This window comes from Myxocyprinus asiaticus, chromosome 29 (assembly GCF_019703515.2).
Source record: "Myxocyprinus asiaticus isolate MX2 ecotype Aquarium Trade chromosome 29, UBuf_Myxa_2, whole genome shotgun sequence".
NCBI lineage: Eukaryota > Metazoa > Chordata > Actinopteri > Cypriniformes > Catostomidae > Myxocyprinus > Myxocyprinus asiaticus.
Window position 1 is genome coordinate 26,523,643 of NC_059372.1, and position 19,887 is coordinate 26,543,529.

Sequence of the window (19,887 nt, forward strand, 5' to 3'; positions counted from 1 at the left end):
TTTTATAATTTCATGTGAATCTCCTGAGTTGGCATGTACTCCACTCATAGAGGATGCAGAGAGTTTCTCCATTTATAATGGTCGTTTATTTTACAGGCTTCTAGCCAGGCACTGTTTGGGACAGACCTGGATCCAGATGGACCCCCTCAGTTGAGCACAGATGTGACCTCTGATATGTTTGCACACTCTGGAGAATGCTCCGCTCCATCATACAGCAGCATGGAGGAGGTGGATTAAAACTTAACCATAAAGCCCATGACAATGATCACCAATGGCAGCCAGTCAGGAAGACTTGCTTCCTCAGAAAATAGAGACGTAAATGTCACAATTGGATCTAGCATGGCAAAGGTGCTCAAGTTGCACTTTTTTTTTTATTTGCAATGTTGACAAATATTTGGCTGAGCATACATTTCCAAAAATGTAAGACTGTTTGGAATTTAAATGGACTGTATGCTCTCTGCTCAGACGACTTACAATAAGATGATGCTTAAGGTAAAGATAAATCACATATACATATTCACACATATATTCGGTGAGATGCACATTAAAAATACTGTCGTAAGGGGAGTGGTCTTTAAAAGTTCTTGTTTATGCACAGACTTGCAAGTTTTTTTGTTTTTTTTTTAAAGATGTATATGTAATCATTTTAACCTAAAAAATTATGCCATTCACAATTTCACATGGTAGGTTTGAAATATATTTATCTTGCTTGTATTTACACTTGAAAACTCATCAATGAGCATGATCAACATAGTGTGGATGCACAGAAGAGTTTGTTTGAATGTTGTTAGTTTTTGTTTTATCTCACTGAAGTGTCACCAGGCCTGATGTGTTTCTCTGTAAGAGTCTGGTATTGATGTGCAAATTTATTGGAGGTGGTGGTGTAAATAATTAGGTGTGCGGACAAGGCAGATTGTTTGGAGCCATTCGTCAACTTGATGTCCTTTTTCCCGAGAAAATTCAGATTTTGAAATAGATTTTCTTTTGCTTTACTCATTGGTAAATCCTGTGGAAATGCATACATGAAGTGCAAAGGCTTGATTGAGATGCATGTTGAGCTACAATAGTCGTAGTACTGTGTATCTTATACCATCTCTGTACTATTGTTTTTCTAAGTTTTGGGTTGTCTTGTTTCCCCATACCTTCTGTTTTCATATTGGACTGCATAGTAAGTGGGAACTGGGGGTTTGATCGTGAGAATGCTGCTGTGAATAAAACAGAAATGGTTAATATAAATAAAAGATTTTTTGCATAACATTAAATATTTCAACTTTATTTGCATTTTTTTTTAATCAGTTGAATTCCATACCAGATTAATGGATGAATCTCATGAAAACTGGCAAGAAATGCTTGTCATTTTTCTCCCCCCAAGTCATGAGTATATTGTATGTGTGAGTGCATGTATAGACATATATATATATGTATATATATAATACACATATATTATACACACATATATATACACTATATTGCCAAAAGTATTCGCTCATCTGCCTTTAGACGCATATGAACTTAAGTGACATCCCATTCTTAATCCATAGGGTTTAATATGACGTCGGCCCACCCTTTGCAGCTATAACAACTTCAACTCTTCTGGGAAGGCTTTCCACAAGGTTTAGTAGTGTGTTTATGGGAATTTTTGACCATTCTTCCAGAAGCGCATTTGTGAGGTCAGACACTGATGTTGGACGAGAAGGCCTGGCTCGCAGTCTTCGCTCTAATTCATCCCAAAGGTGCTCTATCAGGTTGAGGTCAGGACTCTGTGCAGGCCAGTCAAGTTCTTCCACACCAAACTCGCTCATCCATGTCTTTATGGACCTTGATTTGTGCACTGGTGCGCAGTCATGTTGGAACAGGAAGGGGCCATCCCCAAACTGTTCCCACAAAGTTGGGAGCATGGAATTGTCCAAAATCTCTTGGTATGCTGAAGCATTCAGAGTTCCTTTCATTGGAACTAAGGGGCCAAGCCCAGCTCCTGAAAAACAACCCCACACCATAATCCCCCTCCACCAAACTTCACAGTTGGCACAATGCAGTCAGACAAGTACCGTTCTCCTGGCAACCGCCAAACCCAGACTCATCCATCAGATTGCCAGATGGAGAAGCGTGATTCGTCACTCCAGAGAACACGTCTCCACTGCTCTAGAGTCCAGTGGCGGCGTGCTTTACACCACTGCATCCGACGCTTTGCATTGCACTTGGTGATGTATGGCTTGGATGCAGCTGCTCGGCCATGGAAACCCATTCCATGAAGCTCTCTACGCACTAATCTGAAGGCCACATGAACTTTGGAGGTCTGTAGCGATTGACTCTGCAGAAAGTTGGCGACCACTGCGCACTATGCGCCTCAGCATCCGCTGACCCCGCTCTCTGACTTTTTACGTGGCCTACCATTTCGTGGCTGAGTTGCTGTCATTCCCAATCGCTTCCACTTTGTTATAATACCACTGACAGTTGACTGTGGAATATTTAGTAGCGAGGAAATTTCACAACTGGACTTGTTGCACAGGTGGCATCCTATCACAGTACCACGCTGGAATTCACTGAGCTCCTGAGAGCGGCCCATTCTTTCACAAATGTTTGTAGAAGCAGTCTGCATGCCTAGGCGCTTCATTGTATACACCTGTGGCCATGGAAGTGATTGAAACACCTGAATTCAATTATTTGGATGGGTGAGCGAATACTTTTGGCAATATAGTGTATATACACACACACACACTGCTGTTCAAAAGTTTGGAGTCACTTGACTGAAATGTTTCTCATGATCTTAAAAAATCTTTTGATCTGAAGGCGTATGCTTAAATGTTTCAAATGAGTTTTGTGTACAAAAATATAATTGTGCCACCATATTAATTTATTTCATTATAAAACTAAAATTTAATAATAAAAAAAAAAGTTTTTGAAATTGATGAATTGAACCAAATAATAAAGAAAAGCAGCCAATAAGTGCCCAACATAGATGGGAACTCCTTCAATACTGTTAAAAAAGCATCCCAGGGTGATACCTCAAGAAGTTGGTTGAGAAAATGTCAAGAGTACATGTCTGCAAATTCTAGGCAAAGGGTGACTACTTTGAAGATGCTAAAATATAACACAGTTTTGAGTTATTTTGGATTTTGTTTAGTCACAACAGAGTTTAGATGACTTTACTATTATCCTTAAATGTGAAGGAAAAAAATGTCAATAAAGAATAAGTGACCCCAAACTTTTGACTGGTAGTGTGTTATTTTATATGTATAATATATATATAATAACTCAAGATTAAACGAAGTCTTTTTTTTTTTTTTTTTTAAGAAGTATTGAGATTTTTAGTATTGTTAGAATGTTAAGTACAATTGTTACATGATGGTAGTGTTTGTTCAGCTGAATTTAATTTATACGACTAATTACAACAATAATAATGATTATACAATTATTTACGAAAGCCTCATTCTTGGGCAAATAATTTTTTCCTATTTTATTTTGGGATGAAATGTGACTTGGACATTTCTTCGTGAGATTCACCCCTTCACACAATCTGAATTGTATAATGCCAGAGACTATATAGCAGAGACTCTTCTATTAATATGAATGGGAGAAATTGGAACGGTCAAAGGATGTAGACAAGGAAGTCCATTCACCTTTTAGATACAGACATAGCCTGTCAATCAACTGGAGAATGCGCATGCGCATTAGCTAGACAAGCCGAGTAAATATCGTTTTTCAGCGTGATCTGAGCTAAAGAAGCTCAATTTATGATACCGGTGTTGTTATATTTTACTGCTGATTTTAAATATGTTCTTTGATCGTAATCTTGACCGACCGTTTTTTAGATTTCGGTCATTCCCCATTCAAGAAGATAGGAGCTGTACTTGTATGCCATTTGTTTACAAAGCAAAAATAGCTGCCCAGCCTGCCCAAGCTTTCCAAAGATGGCTTATTCTTATACTGGTAACAATGAACAATTTGCTGTAGTGATACAAATACAAAATGCTCAGACATCAAGGTACAGTTTTCTTTCTAATACTAATTTAGACTACGGGAGGAGAAGAGAAGCGCCAGTAGAGGACGATATCTCAACGTACTCCCACACATTGTCAAGTATGCACAATATTCTTGAGTCCCATGTTATGTTATGTCCTAACACAGCATTGAAAATGACAGAAACTTGAGAACAAATGATCACATAATTATAGCGAGGTGATATTGTTCTTGCCCACCTATCTGTTAATTATTACGGGTTTGAGGATGATGGCCAAATATCGCAAATACAAGCATTTTAATTATTTTGTTGAGTCTTTATCCATCGATGGAAGAACCTGAGCAGACTAACCTGAAGAGTTTGTTGTAGGGAGATTATGTACTTACTGCAGATACAGGGGAGGTCCAGACAGCAGGATGCTCGTGTATTACAGGACTCAGGCGATGATACTGTCATGCTGCTGTTTTTCGGATAAAATACAATTATTTAGCGGGAGATGAATGTGTAAGCTCAATCTAGCTTTATAATTGTTAGTTTACATACATAATCTCCGTATCTAAATGCTATAAACTACTTGAAATGTTTTAGTGTTGACTGAACAACTGATCCTGTTGATAGATTGAATTTATTGTTCTTGTATTGGAAATAATGATGGCTTATTAGCCACACAATAAACTGTACTGTACAAACAGAACTACATGCAATACAAGTAAACATATTTATTTGGACATACATTATAAACATTGTACATAAACGTTCAATGTTCTCTGTAAAGCAACATAAAACAGTATGTATTATTCAAAGCAGTGTACAAATAAATTTAACTGATACTGAATTCATACTCACACTGTTTTCCAAATCACCTTTTCCCCTTAAGGGAAGACATGCACATTCAGTAAAGACACTCAAAAGAAAGTGAATTGCAGGCAGGAAAAATGCAGGAAAGAGGAAAATCATAATTCAATTAATTTCAAACGTGATAAAACATCTCACTACTGTACATGTCTCATATAATAATTATGGTCTTCCACAGTAGAATTTATCCATTTAGTATCACAGCATGAAAACTGTTGAAAACATAATCTCTACTCACAGACAGTTCAGTAAAAACACTGTTCCTTTTATACTCAGTAAAACACGTTCAAAACACGTGAACCATTCACAAAGGCCAACGTTGAATAGAAATGAACAAACTCTCAAAATGTCTAATGAATTTTCAGCACATGTACACACACCTGTTAGAACAATAATGCTATCGTTTATATGTAATTCATTGCACTCCGATTCTTGACGTCTTTCATAGCCGGACCATAACAGTGATAATATAAGTACTCCCTGCTGTTGACTTCTTGCCAATAAAGTGACAAGAGCACAAAAACGAATTATTCCAAGCTTTTTCAAACAGATGTTCTCAAATCAATTCCTCTGTAGGCAGCCGATGGAAGCAGCAGCGTCTGGGAATGGAGCGCTTTACGAGTGGTTTCTCTGATAATTACATTGTTACACACAAAACGCCAACCAATCGCACTTCCGTTAGCCAACCGGAAATTCCGCCAACCTAGCGAAATACAGTGGACTCGCTGAGAATATTGTGGATAGGTCTCTACAGAACATTAAAGGATGTTTCAAATCCGTGGGCGTTTCTAAACTATCCAATGAAAGTAGGGAATCTCAATGGTTTGAAAACGCCCACTGATTGGGAAAAGCCCGTTTTTGTTCTGCAGAGACGTAAGTCTCCAATTTTTTTTTTTTTTTTTTTTTTTTTTTTTTAATGCTTTATTGATTCAATGCCACAAGAACAAGAGGTATTACATATCCACATAATCAAATTAACATTAGCTGCCAGAGAGAGAGAGAAAAAATAAATAAATAAATAAAGGAAGAAAATTACATAAATTTAAATGCTTTCAGAGCATTACATGTTTTCAGTGCTTTTTTGTTTTTTGTTTGTTCCAAGAGATTTACATATAAAGTCATTTATAAAATGTGCAACATTTCGTTTACACTGAGCCCACTTCTTTTTATGTATATGGAATTTTCCTAACAAAATAAACAAATGTTAAATTGTTCTTTACAATTAAAATTTTCTTTTTCTGTATAAAAAAGTACATCAAATATACAAAGTCTCCAAATTGTGATAGGTGGCGGTATTGCACTTATGTGTTTGCGACCCGCCGTAAAGCAACAAGAAGAAGAAAAAGAAGAAGAAGAAGAAGAAGAAGAAGTCTCCAAATCGCTACAGTGCACCGCTCTTTCTCGCGAGATTTCAACTAGCAAGGAAGTCATGCTGTCATTGTGAAATCCGGTTTTGAGAACACAGCGATTATAAAATGCTCTGGAAAGAAGAGACACACTTCCTTTCGCACAGAATGACTCGATGAATGTCTAAGCCAACAAACGTTTGTTTAAGTGATTTTTAAAGATCTACAAATAGATAGAGCATCATATGGCACCAACTTAGGCTGTTGTCCCGTTGTTGGAAATGTGTGTCATCCCCATAACTCATATGGAGTCTTCAGTCATTCATCTCCAAAGATCTCTCAGTTCGTCTACACCGGTGTTTCTTTATTTATGCTTTATTTAAATACGTCAGATCAACATTTTACCGCTATGTATAACTCGTGCAGGACATCAGAAACAAGTACTGATGAACACAAAATCAATGGATGCTGTGACGTGAACTCTAGCCGGACAAGTAAAAAAAAAGACCCGACTGAGTCGGTCCCGAGAAGAACTGCCAAAAAACTTATCCTTCACTTTGATCTCAACAACACAGTTCTTGTATCTGATGCAGTCACAAGACAAGGAACAACTGCTGCTCTTGAATACTTCCTCTCCACTGTTACCTGGGGGCGCATGACAAAAGGTAACGTGGCGCACTCATTAATTTGTTAAGCATGTCGTCATAGACTTACACTAACACCCAGGGGCTTGAGTGTAGCATCATTCAAACGCAAAAGTATACAGTTACCGATGCCATTGTAGAAATTCACTATTCACAGTCAGCCATGATTGATTTAATCAATGAGTGAAAGTGTCAAATAACAAGACGGCTACTGAGATTAAGCGAGTAGTATTCGGCTGGTCATGTGATCATAACATGGCAGCTCCCATGGTGGGACCCTCTCCATGTAGAATAAAACAGCTTTAATAAGGTTACTGATATAACTGGAGTCTTCATCTCATGTGAGTGGTAATGTTTTTATACGATTTTATATATGTTTCAAAATTAGAGTTAATTTCTTAAGGAGTACAATTATTTTTATTAGGAAAAATGTAACCAGAAACGTTTCTTTCACCAGATATTTTCAACCTTACAGACACAGTGACCCCCACACAGAAAAATATCTAATATTTTTAAAGGTGCACTCAGTGTTTTTATTTATTTTATTTTTTTTTTGCTAACAGACCATATTCAGAGTAGCGCCATATTTCATTTCGTAAATGAATGAAAATGAGGCTGTGTTGTATAATTGTCCGAGATCACATCTAATTTTCATTGCTTGTTTTTTTTTTTTTTTTGTCTATTCTATGTTTTGTCAGCTGAATGATCAACACAAATATAAACAGTAGTACCACCCATTGAAGAGACAGTAAGTCTATCCCTCAAAGCCTTGTTTTCATTTTCATCAAAAAATTAAATATGGCACTATTTTGAAAATAAGGTCCATTGCTAAAAAGATATGTAAAAAATATGTTTAATTTATGTACACTCACATGAGAACAATCTAGTCATATCAGTCTTGGAGAAAAAGCTGCTTTATTTACATGGCGCTGGGTGCACATTCATGTGCAGCGCCATGTTTAGATCATATGACCAGCCAAAAATAACTAATTTTTCTTGATAATCCCCTGTAATTGGACGCTTGCACTCGTGGACTAAATTAATAATGGCTGACAGCGAACAGAGTATTTCCACAATCACACTGGTAACTGAGAACTTTTGCTCATGTGTGAAGCTGAATCTTCACTGCTAGATGTCATTGCAACATACACAAAAACATTAAGTGCACCTAAAAAGGAAATTCTTTACATATACATTGACTCACAGTTGAAACCCATGGACTTTTACTCATAAAGAGTATACTTCTTACTGTTCACAGGTAAATGGGAGTGGCTATCTGATTCACCATCTCTCCTCCAGCCTTGTGAGGGCGCTGTAACATACTACACTCAGTTTGGTCGAGTGGCGAATTTCACCACCGTTGGTCCAGGTCGAAGGTTCTGGAACGTCCTGAAGGAACACCTGGAGCTGCTGCAATGGCCGTCTGACTTGCCTGAAGACAAGGAGCTGTGTGTTAAAGGAGAAGATGGGAAGCTGTACCATTGGATCCTACCGTCCTTCTTCCAGATGCTTCAAGACTTGAGCTCACAGCGTGTGGAGTTATCCATCATATTCCGTACCTTTGGCACAGATCTGCCCCGTGTTCTGACTGCTGTCCAACGGGCTGTTGAACATGGTTCACATCCGCTCTTTCCTGACCTCCCATCTCTAAAGGTATTAGCAATTTGAAGAGGTAGAATATTCTCTTTTGAATGATCTTAGATGAACTGAACCTATTAGGAATGTCTCCTCTCACAGTTGAAGGTGAATCTAATTGCTGGACAGATCAGGTGCAGCAGTAAAGGTGCAGTTCTGACTTGTGGTGAGGGGTGTATATCCTCACGGGATGGAGAGAGATGTCTGTATCAGTATATGAGCTCTGTTGAGGGTCTGCGTGGCTTCCAAGATCAATTTGACTGGTGAGGAACCAGTAAACTATATTTACTAGGGATGCACCAATGTATCGGATGCCAATATTTATCGGCCAAATATTGACCAAATTAGAAACATCATCTTATCGGAAATAAGCATGAAAATGGCAATATGAAAAGCGATGGTTAATTTAAAAGTAATTAGTAACACACTTTGTAAAATCCCTGTGAATTTAAATGTACACCCCTACAAAAGATCTAAACTAGCTGCAAACTTGCCTCAAATTGTATTGCTGCTCATTATTTTCTATGGAAATGAGCATTTAATTAGCTGCAGATGTTTGCCAGAAGTTTGCAGCTCTTTGCTGGTAGCGGTGAACCTCTGGCAAACCTTTGGCAATGATGGACAATTTGCCGCATGTTTGCCGTAATGCTCATTTGCATGTGAAAATTATCAGTGGCGAATTTGCCATGAACTCTCGATTATGTAAGGACAAAAATAATAATAGCCACAATATGTAGAAAGGTTGACACTCCAAAGAACATGTAATATTTAATTTTATTCTTTCTCATTATTATGTTAACGCAGTAAACGGGTGTGACAGTTGTAAAAACAGCACATACCTATAGGCTAAGTGATGAGGGAAATCATTCAAAATGCTTTGAAACCAGCAGACTTTAACTTCTGAGACATCGCTATGATATCCATTAATGCTGCGTGATTGATTGAATTAAGATTGAAATCGCGATATGGCCTTGCACGATTACTAAACTTTAAAAGGCTGCTTTTTAAAATATAAGCTGTGTCAAATCCTTCAAATGAGTGAACAAATGTAGGGAGCGAGTTCACTTAGAATTTAGACACTATTACAAAATGGTGAGACCTGAAATAGTGTACTATATTGTGGATAGGGGGTGATTTTGTACACAGCTATAGTCTGCATTCAGTGCTTCAGTCAGTGCTTTAGTCAGCACTGTGTAAGCAAGCGGCGCCCTCTAGCGGTCTGGATGGCATTATACCACAAAAATACAGAATTTAAAAGGGGGTTTTGTTACTTTGGTTAAAACTTGTTATTTTTCCATTATGTGGTTGACATTTCTGTGGAATTGCCGAACATATTCAGTCATTATGTTATATTTAGTTATTTTTCTTTTTATCTTATATTTATTTTTCATTGTGGCTCTCTTTAAAAATTTGCCCTGACGTGTTCAACAGATCCAATCCATGTTAAATGGAAAACATTTATTGTTAGAACAGTAAAAAAGCTTTTGTACCTCATTGTACATTTTTAACACATAATTCCAAAGTAAAACTGATGACAAAATAAGGTAAGTGGCAAAGTATTTGTATCAGCCAGTGGATTTTTTTTTAAATTGGAATGACTTTTGGCCAAGAAATTTCAAATCGGTGAATCCCTAACATTTACACTGATTTACATTTGCCAGTGCATTCATGGTATACATGTTGTTACTTTTTGTGCTCATTGGGATTTGAACCCATGACCTTGGCATTGTTAATGCCATGCTCTACCACCTGAGCTACAGAAACAAGTGCTATAAATAAGCTACAGGAGAGCAATGTCAAATTATCAGTGTCAAGCCTATGTTTTTCCTCAATAGGTGGGCAAGGAACAATTACTCCATTTTGGGAGGTAAACCTATCTGGATTGACCCTTTTGATTCCAAGGTTCAGCATATCTTCATTGACGACAACATCCGGCAAAACGATGAGTACACTATCGTCCATCCTAAGGTATGTGATGCACATTGTTTCTTCTCCAGGATGACCATCCCATTTGTCATACATGTTACTTTGTAATCTTTCAATCTTTGCAGGTGTTTTTGGACCCAGAGGGATTGCAGACCCGAACAGCCTCCACATCAGAGCTGTATGATCTGTGTCTGGTACAGAATGATCTGCTGAAGGCCATTTCTGACCCAAGCTATTTCACCAAACGCATACAGATGTGCATGGAGAACTATGAGGGGAACATCCAAAAGGGATAGCTAGATTCAGTGAAACACATATACATGCGAGTAGAGAAAGATCTATTTCATTAAAGAAAGGTCTTTGAAATGTATCATTACTCATAAATGCAATCCCACAGTATGTGCTTACACTCTATGTAGCAAACAATATCATGCTTAGATCATGACCAGTACACTTTGTTTAGCTAATGAAGAATGTTACAATCTATATATCTATAAATATATTTTACTACATTGAATTAATTGCATTTATAGTTTTGGGTTATCCCTGAAGTGCAATAGATTAGTTTTACAGGTGTGTGAAAAGGACAGATTGAAAGTTAAAGGGCAAAAGAGGGAGTCTTCTTTGACCCTGTTTGTGTTGGGGTGTAACTTGAGATCATACAACAGCATATTCCATAGTTTATGTAGATTATTTATTTTAGGCTTGAACATTGGCAGCTGCTCCATTTGGGAACATGCCAGAGGCAGGAAGATCGTTCGTTTGTGACATTTGGTTTGTGAACATCAGGGATTTTTTTAGTTTTTATGCATTTTATTAAAATATATTCAACAAAATAAGTTGAATATTGAGACACTTTAATTTTTAGACTTTCTTTGTGAAGGAGAGTTATTAGTTTCCGCACTTCTGCTGTATTTTGAAACTCCTTTGATCAGTTTGGTAAAACGTAACAATTACAGTTTCATTTGTTTACATTAGTTAACAACATTAGCTAACATGAACTAACAATGCAAAATATGTTTTTCAGCATGTATTAATCTTGGTTAATGTTAATTTCAACATGTAGTAATCCATTTTTAAAATCAAAAGTTGTATATGTTAACATTAGTTAATGCACTTTGAACTAACAATGAACAACTGTATTTTTATTAACTAGCATTAACAAAGATTAATAAATGTTGAAAATATATATTGTTCATTGTTTGTTCATGATACCTAATGCATTAACTAATGTTAACAAATACCTTATTGTAAAGTGTTACTGTCTGCTCTAACTCTGTTTGAAGAGGTGTAGCTGAGACTAACCAAAGCAGGATTTGTCAATATTTTTAAAATTTTCCATGTTAAAGCACTTTTACATGTTACATCCTCATTTGTTATGGATAAAATGGACTGCCCTTTTGCCATTGTTCATTATCATTATGTCAAATAGGACTTAAAACATTGAGACAAGACAAAAAGATGACTGCTAATCCAAATTTTGCCATGATTAACATCATATGTTGCAGTTTTACGCTAAAGTGTCTGTCTGAGATAATGGTATCCTAAGAGAATCTAAAAGCAACTTCTAATGATGTTAGTATATTCCCCCAACAACTTTAGCTTTTAGACTGTGGAAAATAATAGAATTGAAAGACAGTTTTGTTTCTTTTCTTTTTTGTTTTCATTATCTACATTTTTTTGACTAGTTCACTTTCAATGAAGTGTTATGCTACCGAGCTTTGTTACTGCATTTATGTGTTTACAGTTACTATATAAAGGATTATTTATGATATTTGAAAATCAATATTGTGTGTAGTTTATTTGGATAGTATTTTTCTTTCAGGGCAACAAGGCCATAAATTATACAGGAATAAATTATTTGAATTTGAATGACTGGTCATCTTTCAGTTGTGTTCCAAAGAGGAGCATTACACTGATCTGATGCTCTGTATTTATCAATGTACAAGTCATGCCTCCTACGGGCGTAATTTCATCACATTATTATCTAATGCTTTTACACTTGGAACACATAGTACACCACAAGAAAATTCACCCAAAATATTCCTTACTTCATTTAAAATGTTTGTTAGTTGTTTTTTTTTTTTTTTTTTTAATTGAATGACAAAGCAATCAAGATATATACAGGCTAGTATTTTGTACATATAGTAAATGTACAGATTTTATGCCATAGAATTCGCGCTAGGGGGTTTTAAAGTGTCCATTGCCATGGTAACGACTATAAACACGATTCTGTTCGAGGTGAGAGAACTTGTTACGTTCTGCACATTGAAGGAAATATTTGTATTATAATTAGAAATACTGTGTTGTCCCACATAGATAACATTTAATAGATATTTTGGGTGAGGGTAGAAGTTGTTATTGTTTGATTCAATCTATCTGTTAGTTTATTTACTGGCTAGCAAACTAGCTAGCTGAGTGTGCTAGTCGATCAACAAGCCAGCTGAAGAATGTCAGACTATGATGAAGATGAAGTGCTGAAAGCGGAGTCTGAGGAAGAGAAAGTGCAGCGAGAAAGGGAGGATGATTTTGGAAAGAATGAAAATGAGATTTTAACACAAGAAGACCAGGTAACCCTAATTTATATCAGACATTTAAACCAACTACGCAAATGTTGTGATATTGCCAGGATTTGTTTTCTGTTGTGTTGGCTTGATAAAGTCAACACAGACCTTATTCACGGTAGCGCCATCTTTGACTTTTAATGGGAATTACATTAAATGAAAAGAAAAATGAAAATCCTCTCTTGATTGACTCACCTTTAAGCCATCCCAGATGAATATGACTGTCCTTTATCAGCAGAACCGAAGTGAAGATTTTTATAAGCACATTTCAGCTCTTTTTGTCCATACAGTGCCAGTAAATGGGTGCCATCAGTCTCCTGGCTATTTGACGGTCCAAAAGGCATATTTAGGCTGCATAAAAGTAATCCACACGACTCCAGTTGATCAATGAATGTCTATAAAAATCTATAAAAATATAGATTGTAACAAAAAAAAAAAATAATAATTTAAACTAGGGATATTATTTGGTTACCATGAACATGAACAATAATCATAAGCTTCAAAGTGAAATAAAAAGGATTAGGCTATATTAACAAATATTTGTGCAGGATGGCAACTATTTCTTCTTCCGCTCATCTTAACATGCATGCTGAAAGACACGAGCAGACAAACGCTTGCTCAAACAAGAGGGATCAGTGCTTTGTAAAGGTAATGATAGAAAATCAGAGAAACATATTCAAGTTCTGGAGTAAATTCACGCTAAAATAACAACGTATCTAAAGGTGACATTTCTCATAATGAGTTTGTTTGTAATTGTTGTAAAAGAAGTTAAAGAAAAAAATAGTTAACCATGGTTTTACTACAGTAATATTGTAGTAGTAACTATGGTTAATTGTGTGGTAACTGTGGCTTAACTAAATATCATGGTTAAACTATAGTTACTGTAGTGAAACCATGGTTAATTTTTGTAAGGGTAAACAAAACAGAAGTCTTATAATTTTCTTTTTAGGCTCACAAATGTAAAAAAATAAAAATAATAATGACTTGAATTATGACTATAATAATAATATTTTAAATGTAAAAATATTTTTTATCCCAAGAAATTGCAACAAAATAAATTTAATAGAAGTATCAGTATTGGTATCAGTATCGACGATATTGGACTTGAAATTATTGGTATCGGATCGAAAATAAAATATGTTGTATCACCCATCCATAGACCTAACTTCGTTCCTCTGTTGTTTACAAAGTGCGCGCTTCCGACTTCTCACGTGAATGCACCATTGCGCTTACATCACTGATGTGTCGAATGCTGGCAGGAAGCAATTTTTTTTTAAAGTTAAAAACATTTTAATTATCGATTAATTTTTTACATGTCATGTGGATTACTTTTATGCTGCCTAAATATGCCTTTTGGCCATCAAATAGCCAGCAGTCTAATGGCACCCATCTATCTATCTATCTATCTATCTATCTATCTATCTATCTATCTATCTATCTATCTATCTATCATATTTTTAAAACTTTCAGACAAGGCTTTGTCAAGCCAATATCGAAGTTTGTCTTAAACTTTACCTATCTGGTTATTATATTTGCTTTTTCTGAAAGAGACCTATTTAATAACAGATAACACTATGATTTGTTTTTTGCTTTTCACATTATTTTTAGATTGAGCCCTGTCCACTAACCCAAGACATCTTAGCCAAAGGCTTATCCTTATTGTGTCGCACTGGAAATGGCCTGGCCCATGCCTATGTCAGACTTGACCTTAAAAACAAGTAAGCTTCTTAAAAAATGTAGATGAATGACATGGGAGTATACAGTATATTACATAATCAGCATGATCCGGCAAGAGTTTTACTTCTTATTCATGATGTAGGTCAGAGTTGAGCATGCTATAAACCATTTATATTTACATCCGTATCCATGATCCTGTCTCAACCAGGGGTCTGACGGACTTGGCCTTGGTCAGCTCCTTTGTCCATCTGCGCTACTTGGACATCTCCTCTAATCATTTGTCAGACCTCTCTCCATTGGCTGCCCTCACCCAGCTGCTTTGGGTGAAGGGAGATGGTAACCTGATTGAAAGGTTCGATGGAGAGATGTTTGGCCAGCTTAATTACCTACAGTGGCTCAGCCTTGCAAGCAACCGTATATGTGATGTGAAGGGATTTGGAGGTCCAGCACTGGAGAGCCTTAATCTCATTGGTTAGTGAAACCTTAGGGCCACTTAGTAGGTTATATTACTTTTACAGCTCAATTTAATTAGCTCTTTTTATACTCTAGTACCAACCACAATAATTTATAACTGTAAAACAATGCATCTACAACATTAAGCTTCATAGTTGGCACAAAGCAGCAAAATTCCATATCTTAATTTTTAGGTAATGGTATTCAGACCATGCAAGGTTTGGAATATCACAACCTGACCAATCTGGTGACTCTTGAGCTTAGAGGAAATCTATTGGAAACTACAGATGGCATTTACCTCCCCAACTTACGTCACTTGTACCTGGTATGATGGCTGTTAGTGGTGTTTATATTTACAGATACACTGATACGTTGGCAAGTTAATGATTATCAACCAAGGATCTACCATCTTTCGCTAAACTGTTTAGGCTCAGAACAACATAGCGCGATTGGAGGGTCTGGAGAAGCTTGAGCAACTAAACACGCTTCACCTCAGAGATAACCAGTTAGAAATGCTGGATGGAATCAGCCCCAAGCTGAAATGTCTCCACTATCTTAATATCAGGTAACAGAAATGGTGATGGTGAGACAAGAATTTCAGTAAGAATTAAATGGTATGAGAGTGAAACAAAGCTGTATATTTTTAGTCAGGCTGAAACTAAGTAAAAAAGATGTCTCACAATAATAGAGAAAAACATTGTTAATTGCATTAATTGGCAGTCATGTATTTTGCCTTACTATTTGATAACCCACTCTTTCTCTTTCTCACAATTAAAGGGGTAACTTTATATCTTCTCAGAAGGCTTTGCAAACTCTAGTGAGTGTGGGGCAAACACTGAGGACCCTTGTGCTTTTGGACAACCCTTTAGGAAAGAATGGGGATTACAGGCTCTATGTGATCTCACATCTCCCCCAACTGGAGCGACTGGATAAGGATCCCATCACTGAAGGAGAGAGGTCTGAGGCTCTGGAGAAACTCAAGGTGTGGAGCTGATCTGTTTGACATATTATATACAATATTATATACATTGTCTTAGATTATGTAATCTATTTTTATAAGTCATAGAGTAAGTCTGTGAAACTCATAATGGAAACAAATACATTTGTGGTACACTTGAAGCAGTGATCATTTTAAATGTCTTAATTATTTTTTAGGAATTACAGGATGAGGATCAAGAAGATAACTGAAATCACAGCCTCCTCCAAAATGCAATTGTAAATATAATTTTATATTCAATAAAGTGTATATTCACAAAAATGTTCGTCTAGTTTTACTATTTTCACTGTTGACACTGATTGGTGATTCTTATAGTTTAGCAAAATGATTTTTCAATAACACATCGTTTGTAAAGCATTATTTATATTGCACCTTTTAAAACAGTTTTTACAAAGTACAACCCCAATTCCGAAAAAGTTGGGACAGTAGGAAAAATGCTATTAAAAACAAAAAGGAGGGATTTGTAAATTGTATTCAACCTTTGCTATATTGAAAGCTCTACAACTAAACATTATATGATGTTTTACCCTGTGAATTTCATTGTTGTTGTTTTTTTTATATTTACAGTCATTTCAAATCAGATGATTGCAACACACTCCCAAAAAGTTGGGACAGTCGAGTGCGTACCACTGTGAAACATCACCATTTCTTCTAATAACACTTAATAAGCATTTGGGCACTGAAGACACAAGTTTGTTAAGTTTAGAAAGTGGAATTTTCCCCCATTCATCCATTGTGTAGGTCTTCAGCTTCACAATTGTATGGGGTCTTCGTTGTCATCTAATGCACTTCATAATGCGCCACACATTCTCAATTGGAGACAGATCAGGACTGCAGGCAGGCCAGTCTAGGGCCCACACTCTCTGCTTACACAGCCACGCACTTGTAAACCAGGCAGTTTGTGGTTTGATATTGTCCTGCTGAAAAATGCAGGGACACCCTGGAAAAGATGGTGCTGGATGGCAGTATACATTGCTCCAAAATTTTACATATCTGTCTGCATTCATTGTGTTCTCACAGATGTGCGAGTTACCCATGTCATGGGCACTGACACACCCCTGGCACGTACAGACATTGGCTTTTGGACCTGATGCTAATAACAGCTTGGATGGTCCTTTTCCTCTTTGGCCCGGAGAACATGACGGGTGTGTTTTTCAAAAACTTTTTGAAATGTGGACTCTTCGGACCAAAAAACAGTCCCACTGTTCTACTTTCCATCTACGATGAGACCGAGCCCAGAGAAGGTGGCAGCGCTTCTGGACAGTGTTGATGTATGGCTTCTGCTTTGCATATTAAAGTCTTAACTTGCATCTGTTAATGCAGCGGCAAGTGGTGTTGACTAACAAAGGTTTACTAAAGTTATCCCAAGCCCATGTTCATGATATCCATTACAGATGAATGATGTTTTTTAAGACAGTGACATCTGAGGGATCAGAGATCACGTGCATTCAGAAGTTGTTTTCGTCTTGCCCTTTACGCACCGAGATTTGACCAGATTCCCTGAATCTTTTAACTATATTGTGCACTGTAGAGGGTGAAATGCCCAAAATCCTTCCAATTTGTCTTTGGGGAACATTGTTCTCAAAGTGCTGGATTGTTTACTGCAACATCTCTTGGCAAATTGACAAGTCTTGAACGATCCATGCTCTTGAAGGACTAGGCTGTTTTTGGAGGCTCCTTATATACTATGACACAGTTGCTTCACCTGTTTAACATCTCCTGTTTCACATTACCTTGTTATTTCAACTCGTCAAATTGTTATTAGTCTTAAATTGCCCCTGTCTCAACTTTTTGGAGCGTGTTGCAATCATCTGATTTGAAATTACTGTACATTTAAAAAAATAATAATAAAAAAAAAAGGTAAAACATCAGATTATGTGTAGTTGTGGTGCTTTCAATATCAAAGGGTGAATTTAATTTACAAATCCCTCCTTTTTGTTTTTATTAGCGTTTTTCATACTGTCCCAACTTTTCGGAATTGGGGTTGTACTTTAAATAAAAATATATATTTAAATGTCACATAAGTAGAATAAAATAAACAGCAAAAATAAAATAATACAATTAAAAAATAAGAAAATAAAGTGAATAACACATATACAGTGGCAAGAAAATGTATGTGAACCCTTTGGAATTACCTGCATTTATGTATAAATTTGTCTTAAATTCTCGTTCGATCTTCATCTAAGTTGCAAAAATGAACAAACACAATCTGTTTTAACTTATAGCACACAAATTATTGTAATGTTCTTGTACATATTGAATACATCATTCAAACATTCACAGAGTAGGTTGGAAAAAGTATGTGAACCCCCAGGCTAATGACATTAACAAAAGCTAATTAGAGTCAGGAGTTGGCAAACTGGGCATCCAATTAATGAAACGAGATTGGAGGTGTGGGTTAGTGCTACTTTGACTTATAAAAAGCACTCAAACATTTTAAGTTTGCTAATAACAAGAAGTATCTGCTGACATGCACCATGCCTTGCAAAAAAAGAGATCTCAGAAGACCTATGATCAAGAATATTTGATTTGCATAAAGCTGGAAAGGGTTACAAAGATATCTTGAAGAGCTTAGATAGAAGTGGCTCTCCAGCCAAGATGACTCAAAGGGCACACAGCAGAATTCTCAATGAGGTAAAAAAAAAAAAAAAAAAAAAAAAAACCCTAGAGTGATAGCTAAAGACTTGATGGAACCATTGAAACTGGTTAACAACTCTGTTCATGAGTCAACTATACGGAAAATATTAAACAGGCATGAAGGAAGCCGCTGCTTTCCACTGAAAACATTCCTGCGAACCTGAAATTAGCCAAAGACCACCGCTACTGGGAAAATGTTTTGTGGACTGATGAAACTAAAGTTGAATTGTTCGTGAAGAACACACAGCACTACATATGGTGTAAAATGGGCACAGCATACCAACATTAAAACATCTCAATGGTGATGTACGGTGGAGGGATTTGGGGCTGCTTTGCTGCTTCGGGGCCTGGAACACTTGCCATCATCGAGGGAAAAATGAATTCCCAAGTTTATCAAGATATCCTACAGGATAATATCAGGGTGGCTGTGCACCAGCTGAAGCTCAGTAGAAGTTGGGTGATGCAGCAGAACAATGACCCTAAACATAAAATTAAATCCACTACAGAATGGCTTCAAAAAAAAGAAAATCCACCTTTTGGAGTGGCCAAGTCCAAAGGAGGATCGTCCAGTTACTAAATCCAAGGGTTCACTTACTTTTTCCACAGCACTGTGAATGTTTAATGTGATGTGTTCAATAAAGACATGAAAGATTATAATTATTTGTGTGTTGTTACTTGTGACTTTAAATGAAGATGAGATACAATTTTATGACCAATTAATGCAAAAAAAACAAAACAAAACAATAACAGCTAATTCCAGATTAACATACTTTTTAAGGGTTAACATACTTTTTCTTTCCACTGTAGATTAGTAATAAAAGCCAAGGTTGGAAAGACAATTACAATGTAATCAAATCCTGAAAAAAATATTAGTCACAAGAGATGATAACAAGGAACATACCAATGTAATCTAACGGCAGTTAATGCTAGGACAGGAAAAACACACCTTATTGTAAGGTGTGTATATGTACAACCATTTTTATACATTATAAACATAAGATTTTATAATTTAAAATTTTTTTAATAGAAATTGAGCTTCAATATCCTTTCTAAATAAATATGTATATTCCACACACACACACACACACACATTTTCTGCAATGTCACACAAACTTTGATTTTCTACCAAGAATGAGGGAACAAAAAAATGCTCTTCCTTGTTTGTTCAGACACGCCCACATTAAAGGGGTAG

The 19,887-nt window shown here is 36.4% G+C and overlaps 3 protein-coding genes across 4 annotated transcripts in view; all 3 read left to right on the plus strand.

Moving 5' to 3' along the window:
• The window catches only part of LOC127419939 (ubiquitin carboxyl-terminal hydrolase 19-like), a 50,686-nt gene extending 49,424 nt beyond the window's left edge, over nucleotides 1–1,262 (plus strand). For both annotated transcript variants that reach the window (XM_051661774.1, XM_051661776.1), the window contains exon 26: nucleotides 97–1,262. In XM_051661774.1, coding sequence (XP_051517734.1) covers nucleotides 97–237 — 141 coding nt within the window. In that variant the 3' untranslated portion in view covers nucleotides 238–1,262. The remainder of the gene's footprint in view (nucleotides 1–96) is intronic.
• A 4,937-nt stretch (nucleotides 1,263–6,199) lies between these two features.
• LOC127420438 (uncharacterized) lies at nucleotides 6,200–12,153 on the plus strand. Its single transcript, XM_051662732.1, has 5 exons — nucleotides 6,200–6,827; nucleotides 8,065–8,459; nucleotides 8,544–8,704; nucleotides 10,277–10,409; nucleotides 10,493–12,153. Exons 1-5 carry the CDS (start codon nucleotides 6,533–6,535, stop codon nucleotides 10,661–10,663), a joined length of 1,155 nt encoding a protein of 384 aa, XP_051518692.1. The 5' UTR covers nucleotides 6,200–6,532; the 3' UTR covers nucleotides 10,664–12,153.
• A 570-nt stretch (nucleotides 12,154–12,723) lies between these two features.
• On the plus strand, nucleotides 12,724–17,878 carry lrrc23 (leucine rich repeat containing 23). The gene is made up of 8 exons (XM_051662210.1): nucleotides 12,724–12,937; nucleotides 14,540–14,649; nucleotides 14,817–15,079; nucleotides 15,256–15,386; nucleotides 15,490–15,626; nucleotides 15,839–16,043; nucleotides 16,217–16,276; nucleotides 17,079–17,878. Exons 1-7 carry the CDS (start codon nucleotides 12,818–12,820, stop codon nucleotides 16,247–16,249), a joined length of 999 nt encoding a protein of 332 aa, XP_051518170.1. The 5' UTR covers nucleotides 12,724–12,817; the 3' UTR covers nucleotides 16,250–16,276; nucleotides 17,079–17,878.
• Nucleotides 17,879–19,887: the final 2,009 nt, after the last annotated feature.